The 10,126-nt window shown below is 31.8% G+C and overlaps 2 protein-coding genes across 3 annotated transcripts in view; both read left to right on the top strand.

Annotated features, from left to right (window-relative positions):
- The first annotated feature begins 732 nt into the window (after positions 1 to 732).
- LOC148313325 (GLIPR1-like protein 1) lies at positions 733 to 4,033 on the top strand. Its single transcript, XM_088264541.1, has 5 exons — positions 733 to 798; positions 1,526 to 1,607; positions 2,782 to 2,927; positions 3,230 to 3,330; positions 3,910 to 4,033. The coding sequence occupies exons 1-5, from the start codon at positions 733 to 735 to the stop codon at positions 4,031 to 4,033; spliced, it is 519 nt and encodes a 172-aa protein (XP_088120667.1).
- A 5,559-nt stretch (positions 4,034 to 9,592) lies between these two features.
- The window catches only part of LOC148313323 (calbindin-32), a 175,231-nt gene continuing 174,697 nt past the window's right edge, over positions 9,593 to 10,126 (top strand). Inside the window, exons 1-2 of one of the 2 annotated variants that reach the window (XM_088264057.1) lie at positions 9,593 to 9,690; positions 10,013 to 10,113. The gene's annotated coding sequence lies outside the window, so the exon portion shown is untranslated. Of the gene's footprint in view, positions 9,699 to 10,012; positions 10,114 to 10,126 lie in introns of both variants that reach the window. The other variant, XM_088264047.1, reaches the window with a different exon arrangement.

The raw sequence follows: 10,126 nt of genomic DNA, 5'->3' as shown, positions 1-10,126 counted from the left end.
ACCTCCATGCAATTAATAATCAATATAGAAAAGCGTCGATAAGATGCAGTGCCCTATGCACCATTGGGTGCGGATATGGGTTAGAATAGAGTAGAATTTTGAATGTTTTTCGCAGTTACTTTGTGGCACATTGTATAAACTTTTTTAATCACTTTTTATTGATATTTTTATTTCTCAAACCGGTTTCGACAAGAACCTTGTCATCATCAGGGTCGAACATGTACTCAATGGATAAAAAAATGTACTGGTAAAAAGGGGGTTAAAAACAAAGTTGTTTTACAACATTTTGAGAGTGTCTAAATACTTTTCACAAAATCTGGATTATCTCCAATTACAGGAGTTATTTTCATATTATTTTTTGACATCTCATCAAAGATGAAGAAGAATATAAAAAGCTTCTTTTCATCTCTCAAAAGAAGATCTAGTGATTCAAGAATAATTTTTCAAATTTGGTTCATATATATAGAACTTCCAAGAATTTGAGTAGTGTGGTTGTCAATAATGGGTAGAATTGGTGAATGTTACACGTGTGTAAAGTGATCACTCAAACCAGCCTATGACGGTCGTCAGCCCCGTAAATGCCCAGACTTCCATATTCTTCTTCATCTTTGATGAGATGTCGAAAAATAATATAAAAGTTGTTTTATTGAATAAAAATAAATTTGATATTTTTTTACAGAAAGTGGTCTGTCATGCGATGATAAGCGATTGATCGTTGATACGCATAATGACATGAGAAAGCAGGTTGCAAATGGAAGCCTTCCCAATCAACCCAAGGCTTCCGACATGCAGAAATTGGTAATTTTTAAAGCTTTCGTTTGAAAGTTTGTACGTGTGTGTTCAATCGTGGATAGAACGGAGAATTTCAAACAACATAGACTTACATAGTATTTTCTCCAAAACTTAGTTGTCTTTGTGATGACATCATTGAAAATGATAACTCTTTATAACTCCTTGGTGCGAAGTAGACTCGATGATTTGGGGGCCACACGAGCTTAAGGACTCTCTTATGGTAGAAAAAGTCCAAAAGAAGTTTCTGAGGTATCTCTACATGAGAGAGTACGGCTATTATCCTTGGCTCTACCCGACCGAGTTTCTCCAGGGTATGCTTGGCTACAATAGCTTGTAGACTAGAAGGAATGTGTATTTGATTACGCATTTTTATTGATTGTTGCGCGGTATGATCGATAATCCTGAAATTATCCGGAACATTGGTCTGTATGTTCCCGATAGTTACCTAGGACAGCGTCGACATAGATTGTTTCACATTCCTATACACAGGACCAACCTGCCGATGGTTATGCCTGTAGGAAGAGCTACCGCTATGTTAAACAATATCTCATCGGATATTGATCTGTTACATGTGTCTGAAGGAGTTTTCCGATACGGGATTCTTCTACACCTTTAGCAATAGTTCTTGCAGATATTTTATTTTAATGTATATTTTGTAATGTTTATATTAATTGAAATAAATAAATTGAATTGAATTGAATTGAATAATTAATATATTTTGTTTTTTTTTTAGTCCTGGGACGACGGACTGGCAGTGATAGCGCAGAAGTGGGCCGACGGTATGGTTTTAAAACACAATCCAGAACACGGTGATCGTGAGTATACAATATATAATAAAACGCTAAAAAGAGTGATATAAGGAATGAATGCAAGGCTTAGAAAAACATCATTGATAAAATTAAGAAAGGTGTGTTGAGATAGTTTGAGCATGTGAGTTGAACAAGAGATGAAAGAATAGTAAAACAAATTTATGAGGCGAATGTGGTTGGTAATAAAGGAAGAGGAAGACCGAGGAAAACTTGGCATGATCAATTGTTTCAAATAGTTGGTCGTTATCAGGTATAATAGTCGGAATAATTGTCGGGCATGTGTATCTGCATGAATGTGGAAGAGGCGAAGTGTGGGGTAAACAACGTGATTCCAAACAAACGTAAACAAAAGCAATTCCAAAGGTTTCAGATTCACCCATATATTATTTAAATTTACATACAATAATCCATTTTCAAAATAAAATTAAATAAAATCATGCTTAAAACTTGCAACAAGCGAATTACCAGATTTTATATGTAATTATTATTACAATGCACTATTTTAATTCATTAAATTTAAATTCGTTTTGTCAGAAAAATATATGAAATCATGGTTTTCAACCCCTGCCTTGTTGTGTACATAACAAAAACAGAGTTTATTATTTATTGATTCGGGATTAACTTTGTGGAATGACATGTTGATTATTTCAAAATCAAATATAAACTCTTGTAATAAACCAAATTTTATCTGTAGATGAAAACATTTGATAGTTTTCAAAACAAGTCGCGATTAATGAAATAAAGTTCAATAAGTGCTTTATAACAATTGTTTAATAAAAAAAATCAACATAAAATTTTGTCTAGCCCCCCGCCAGTTTGATGATGTCAGTAATGATGAAACTCGATTACCGGTTTAATAAATATTTGTGGATAAAACAATATGTCGTAGTTATACAGGAGAAAGTGACCAAGTGCATTTTGTACAAAAACGTGATCATTGACTATTTGATATCTTAATAGCTTAATATTGCCCTGAAAAAATCCCGAAGCAATTTTAAACTTGGAAGTATAAATATTGACTTGTTAAAAATGCTAACTGCATTGATGTTTATTTTATTGCCAAGCAAAAGTGACTTAAATGGCCCTCCTGAACATTTTACGTTGTATTAGTTGGTCACTTTCTCCTGTACGACTACGATATTTGTTATTTTATTTTATTTATTTTTTGTTTCTCTTCCAGCTCGCTTCCCAGCTGTAGGAGAAAATATCGCTTACGGGACTGGTGCCTCCTTTGGTCCAGCTAGATCCATGTACCTATGGTTTGACGAATACAAGCTATATACTTACGGACCCACAATTCTCAAGGGTACTGGACACTACACGCAGGTATTATACTCTAAATTTATTTATTTAAACTTCATGTATAGAAAAAAAAGTACATTGGCGGGCTCATTGCTAAAAAGCAATATCTTCTGAGCAACCGAAAACAGACTAGTGATATTGATCAAAACGTTTGATACCATATATAGCTGTTTGCAATCAGAGAGTAGATAATACTGAAACATTAAAAAAAACATAAATAACAAATTGATGATACGAAAATAGGTTTAGCCTGTGATGCATTGTTTTATTTTTAGATGAATTTATAAATACTGTGTGAAATATTGATACATGCACATTTTTTGCAGATGATTTGGGCTAACACGATGTGGATTGGATGTGGAATGAGCGTTTTCAAAGGAACCAATGGATATACTTATAGATACGTTGTCTGTAACTATGGACCAAGGTAAGAAAAACCACATTTAAATGATAATACACGTATATTCATATTAGATAGATTTTCAACTTTCAAGAGTATATAAGCAGTTGCCAGTTTTTAAAATTAAAATATTTATTAATATATACATACATATACATACATATGGTATATTCTCTTAAGAAAATTGTGTTAAGATAAATGTTTGACTGAAAATCACATTAGAATTTTAAAGAACACTTATTCATCGCTCTCGACACTTGACACAAATCTGCTTCTCAGTATTATCCGCAACCAATGGTGCATAGGGCACTGCATTGTATTGACACATTGTTATCTTGATCGTTACTTACATGAAGGTAACCACTCTTGCGTTTCAGGGACCAACCAGTCAAGGAAAATATTAAATATAAATTAGAGTATAAAATACATATTTTTGCCTTGCATTTTGATGATGTCAAAATATTTGTCATAAAAAATGATAAATAATAATTGTCCTTAAGTGGAGAAAACCCAGCTTTGTGAGGAAGTATTTGGACACGCTCAAATGTTGCAAATAATCTGTTCATTTATTTCTACATTAATTTATTTGTTTATTTTTTTTTGCAGTGGAAACTACAGAGGAAGGCACCCATACAAAGTTGGATCCGGATGCGAAAATCTGTGTTGCAAAAACCAATGCGGTTTTCTTTATGGAGACAAGTGCAAATCCGAGATGTCTTCAAAAATTTAAAAATGAACAAGTAATTTCTTCACTTTGATTCTTAAATAATCGTCTATCCAATTCACAACTCCTAGTGCCATCTATCGGAGGTTAGATGTTATTACGTCGACTGTCATCTTGTTCTCCACCAGTCTTTTAGGTTTCGCGGTCATGAATAAATAATCATTCCCTTGATTTCCCACTGGATGACTAGTTAGTTGATTTTATATTCTGGTCTTTTCAAAATTACATCCATTTTTTAGCTCTTTTCATAATATGACCCATTTTTTTTGGTATTATCATAATATGACCCATTTTCTTTTAGTATTTTCATAACACGACCTATTTTCTTTTTGTGTTTTCACATTATGAGTAATTTTTCGGTATTTTAATATTATGACTTAGATGTTGAAGCTTACGTATTTTCATGCTGTGAAGAACTTTAAGTTATTTTGGAATATAATACTTTAATATTGCCTACTTTACTCATTGAAAGATTTCATTTCAAGATCAGAATTTTTCATTTATATGAAAAAGGTGTTTATTTAAGTAAATTAAAGTGAAGAAAATAAATTCCTTGGGTCACATGATTGATTTCTCACAAATGGAAAAGTTATATGCGACAATGTACGGAATCGATTCTTACATATTAATTTGTGCTTACTTATAAGGGCCGTCCTTGAATCGAATCATCTTCTTTCTTCAACAATTTTTTTAGTTCTTACCATTTCTTGTAAATTCATTTCCCTTTTACCTAATTTTATTAATAAATCCATAACTCACCTTCGTAGGTCGAAATCCTGAAAGATCACGTAAAAATCTTATTAATATTCCTTTCCCATATTTCCTGCTATTTTTCCTTTCCCCATAAATTTCCCTATTCCATGTCTATTTTTCCAAAATATTTCTTTCCTCTCTTCTATTCATTTATCACTATCAATTCCACCTACTCTACTATCATTAATTTCTTTCAAACCTCTCACTGTAATATTTTTTCCCCATTTTACAATTTCCAAATAAATTATATAAACAATTTAATTTATTTCAATTGTAATAAAACTTTCATTACTTTGATTCGATTTGAGGACGATAAATGGTGTAAAATAAATCTAGATATAATTTTATTTATTAATGTAATGAAATTTTATAATGTAAAATTGAATGTTCCTATAATATTGTAATATTGTTATTGCATTAAATATTTATGAATAAACTATATTGTAAATGATACTTTTATTTTTTATTTCTTTAACCCTTTACGTATTGAATTGATAAGGCATGTTATTTTCAATTGAAAACTGTAAATTATGTTTAAAAATAAAAAAAAAGTTTTGATTTTAAATGAAACACGTGTTGACTTTCCGTCAGAACTTGAAATGTAAATTTATTCAAGACGTTACAACTTTATACATTGAGGGTAAAGTTAAGGGTGATGAGAATAATATGTATAATTTATTGATTGCTTGCCAAAATATTGATTTTTTATTTATTTAAAACTTTTTCATTTTAAATAATAATTTGTAATAATGTTCATTTATCAATTTATTGATTTGGCATTAACTTTGTGAAAAAACATGATTATCTAAATATAAAAATAAAACACTTGTATAAAATCACTTTTTGAGTTTATTAATATAGACATTACTAGTTTAGATAACTACAAATGTTTTCACCGACATGTGAAAGTACAAATATGAAAAACTAGCGAAAATTAAAAAAAATAGATTGTATTTTAACATGTTGATGAGTACATCTGTAGTTCTCGAAACTAGTGGTGTTTACATTAATAAATTCCAAAAGTTGGTTTATATTAATTAATTAATTTTGAATCGAATTGCAATTGGATCTCTAGCTGACTAACACAACCTATTACCAATTACTTTTACTGTTTATACTGGGCAATTTCTAGAAACAAAATGGTGTTTTAACATTTTTTTATTTATTTAGATTGGCAGTGACATGGACATTGAAAGCTATTAAATAGAAATTCATAATTAAATCGGGATATAATTTTGATTCACATTTTTAAATAATGTTCACAACTTAATTCATAAAATAAAATTGCTTTGCAAGAGAGATCTGTCAAAAAGCCTAGGTGCTTCTGTATCAGATCCGGGAATGCGATTTGGAGAACATTCCATTGTGTAGGATTGAAAAATAAAGTATTTCCGATAATATCTGGCGATATTTATTTATATCTAGTGATTTGCAAGAGAGATCTGTCAGGAAGCCTAGATGCTTCTGTATTTTGATACTGAAGAATGCGGTTGGGAGAACATTCCATGTATTGTGTAATTTTATTTTAATGATGGCATGTCCGCCTCCGTAGTGTAATGGTCAGCGCGCTCGGCTACCGTTCTGGAGGTCCCGGGTTCGATTCCCAGAGGGGGGTCTAATAAATATAAATGATTTTTTCACTCTTATATTTATTCAATATTACCCTGGACTAGTACCTGAAGCGGAGGGCTGATCACCTTTCCTTCGTATGTTAACGATCAAGATAACACTGCGTTTATATGATGCAGTGCCCTATGCACCATTATGGTGCGGATAAGGTTTCGAATGAATGAATGATGATGGCATGATTATTCCGAAACCGGTAGACACGAATAAATGTTTATAAAAGTGGTATTACACAAAGTGAACGATGAACGATAAGGAGAGTGTTATATTACCATACCACAAAATTAACAACTTTTAATATACAAAATAGCGAATGATATTTATTTCCCGCAAGTATGTATTTATTTACATTGTTGGGAAACCATGTATATTATTTTGTAATCTCCCCTCAAGAGTCGTAGGGCCTTGTGCGTAGTGAGTGGCGTAGAGGTTCCTAGGAGTAAACGCAAGCCACACCCCTTTTAAAAGCCGCCCTTAGCGAAAACAGGGTTGTAACCATGTTACTTTCAAAACATAATAACTAGTACATAAAGAGCAACCGGTAAAAAATTCCAAAATTATTAAAGGTACACATAATAAGCATGCTTTTCATCTAACCATTATCTGCACCCGATGGTGCATAGGGCACTGCATCATGTAAACGCAGTGTTATTTTGATCGTTACTTACATGAGGGCAAGGTGATAACTCTTGTGCTTTAGGGACCAGTCCAGGGTAATATCGAATAAATACTAGAGTGTGAAATAGTCTGCCTCCGTGGTGTAATTGTCAGCGTGTTTAGCTACCTTGCTGGAGGTCCCGGGCTCGATTCCCAGGGGAGAGTGAGAATAAATATTAGTGATTTTACACTCTGATATTTATTTAATATCACTCTTTATATTTATTTAATATCCCTGAAGCGCAGGAGTGATCACCTTGCCGTAGTATAATAAACGATGAAGATAACATCGCGTCAATACGATTCAGTGCCCTATGCACCATTGGGTGCGGATAAGGGTTAGAATGAATACAGTGTAAAATTACGGATATGCTAATTTTAAACCCTAGTGCGAACTTGATCGAAACCAGCATGCTCATAATAAGCGAGGCATGCTTAAAGCACACCACCCGCGATGCAAGTAGCATGCCCGAAAATTGAACGACTGTCGATTTTTGAGCATGCTTATTTCTAGTACATACACACATGCTACAAAGTAAAATTTGCTAAAATATAGCATGCTCATTTGCTCAAATATATCATTCCTATCTAGACCTTTAAAATAAAAGTTATCTACATTGTTTGCTTATCCACTGTAATCGACTACAATAGAGAATGGTTTCCCGAACTATAGGTGATAAATTTGATATTTCATTCGGCTATTTATAATTCACAAGAATTTAAATAAACTTATAGCCAAGTGTCCACCTCTGTAGTGTAATTTTCAGCACTCTCGGCTATCGTTCTGGAGGTCCCAGGTTCGATTCCTAGGGGGGGGGGTCAAAAATGAGTAAATATTATTGATTTTTACACTCTAATATTTATTTTATTTATTGTTTCGGCATTAACTTTGTGGTACGACATGTTACAATGATTAAAGAAAACACTTGTTTTTTACCACTTGAGTTTATTATAAACTACATGTTTCCGAAGTCAAACTTCCATCATTCAGGTCTGTATAATACAGACCTGTTATAATCATTCTAATATTTATTCAATATTACCCTGGACTGGCACGCGAAGTGGAAGGCTGATCACCTTTCCTTTATGTGTTGACGATGAAGATATTACTGCGTTTATAAGATGCAGTGCCCTATGCACCATTGGGGTGTGGAAAAGGGTTTGAATAAGAGGTATAACCAAGAGGTGGGTCCCGAGATTGGAATTTTTTGTTAGATGAGTCGTCAACTTTAGCAACCTATACCATAGAGTATTGTTGTAAAACGCAGTATTTTAAGGTAAGCAACATGATTGATGTCCACAAGGAAGGTATATCTTCAAAGTTAGAATTTTTTTTCTTCATTTTGTTTATATTACAGTTCAGGCAAATTGAGTCATGAAAAACATGACTTTCAGGGATGTCGCAAAAGCTACGAGACATATTTTGTACTGAAGAATTTTATTTTTCTTTTCATCTCAATATTTGTATAATATTTATGTAAATCGAATTTTAAGAAAAAATCTAGAAAAAAATGTACATGTACATGTGACGGAAGTGAAAACTTCTGTCACGTACAAAACGTAAAAAACGTAAATAATAACAAAACGTAATGATAAATATTACTTACACAACCCGCGGTACCTCACCTATATGAACAGGGACATATTTCACTCACTCCTTTCAAGAACGTCATAAATCAAAAATCGTCAATTTTCAGTTGTGCATGTTTTCGGAATGCTAGAAAATGTACTAAATCCCAGCAAAAGAGGGATATTTTTAACTTAATATTTACCCGCTATAGGGCAGAAAGTGTTGTTTTGCATTTTGAAGCCAAGGTATTGTTAAACTATTTTTTAAATAAACTTAATATTTTTCAAATGGGGAAAAAACCTTTAGGTTTTACTTAAAAATATCTGTTGCACAGTAAAACGTTCAGTAAATGACTTGATATTTATTTTAAAAAACATTTTATTATATTTTTGAACTTTAAAAACGTTCTCCTGAAAAATCAAGTTTTTTTATTTATGACGTTCTTGAAAGGAGTGAGCGATTTGTGCTTAATCAACAAATAATTTAACTACGCAATGAAAATAAATACAATTTTACTTCTGTACTTTTATTAATCATTTATATAACCGGTGATAACTCCAAGGTGATATTTTAAAATATAAATAAAATACTTGTTTTCTAACAATTGCGTATTATATATTGTTATGACTAGTTTCAGAAGCAAGACATGCTTCCAAAACTAGTCGTAATAATATAATACTCATGTGGTAAAAAAACAAGCATTTTATTTATAATTCAATCATATCTTAATGAAATAAATATTGGATTGAGAACCAAACCTACGACCTCCAACATACAAGTTAAGCATGCTTAACACTACATTAGACGGACTCGACACCTACTTGGAAAGTTACATTTGAAATACTAAGCGGGTATTTTTAAGGTTGATAATCCTTTGTCTAAATTTTTCTTGGTGGCAACCCTGTTTTTCTTAGGTGGAGCGTAGTAGAGGGGAGAATGTCTGGACCTAGAGAATACCCATTCATTCGAGCCCGAGCCATCGCAGTGAGCGGACCTGTTTCATCCAACCATTCCAGGCTTCAAATACATCGCGAGCTCAGAGCATTTCCCATAAGAAGTAGTCTGGTATAATATTACTAACAAAGAAAAAAATATTTTGCATTAGAAAAAATATATAATTAATAAAACTTGTACTATTCGATATAAAAATAATATTGTATAAAGTAATTTAAATTGCGCAGTATTTTTTTTTAAGATTCTAGCTTCTTAAACTAATTGAGCAACAGATTATTTCTTATATATTCAAAACCAAATTTTTCAGAAAAATAAATAAAAAAATATTTATTTTTTTATAATATACTTTTGATTGTAATATTATACCTGTACTTTATGGCGAAATTGAAATATCTATAATTTTTAAATATTTTTGATATAAACAGTTCTTAAATTTTACTTCAATTAAAAATAAAAATAAATTAATATACCGCAATTCGATAAAAAAAGTGCCAATAAGAAGAAAGAAGTTTTGATCGATTTTTGGGTAAGTTTTTAAT

Source organism: Brachycentrus maculatus, unplaced genomic scaffold, assembly GCF_059751285.1.
Source record: "Brachycentrus maculatus isolate JH-2025_06_01 unplaced genomic scaffold, ASM5975128v1 h1tg000015l, whole genome shotgun sequence".
Lineage (NCBI taxonomy): Eukaryota > Metazoa > Arthropoda > Insecta > Trichoptera > Brachycentridae > Brachycentrus > Brachycentrus maculatus.
Note: the sequence above shows the minus strand (reverse complement) of the source record. Positions and strands in the feature narration are given on the sequence as shown.

Excerpts from the sequence above, each read along its gene's own strand:
- LOC148313325 (XM_088264541.1), top strand. The coding sequence starts at position 733 with ATGAGAAAGCAGGTTGCAAATGGAAGCCTTCCCAATCAACCCAAGGCT. Across the intron at positions 1,608-2,781 it reads CAATCCAGAACACGGTGATC|CTCGCTTCCCAGCTGTAGGA; the intron begins GTGAGTATACAA and ends TTTCTCTTCCAG. Across the intron at positions 3,331-3,909 it reads GTCTGTAACTATGGACCAAG|TGGAAACTACAGAGGAAGGC; the intron begins GTAAGAAAAACC and ends TTTTTTTTGCAG.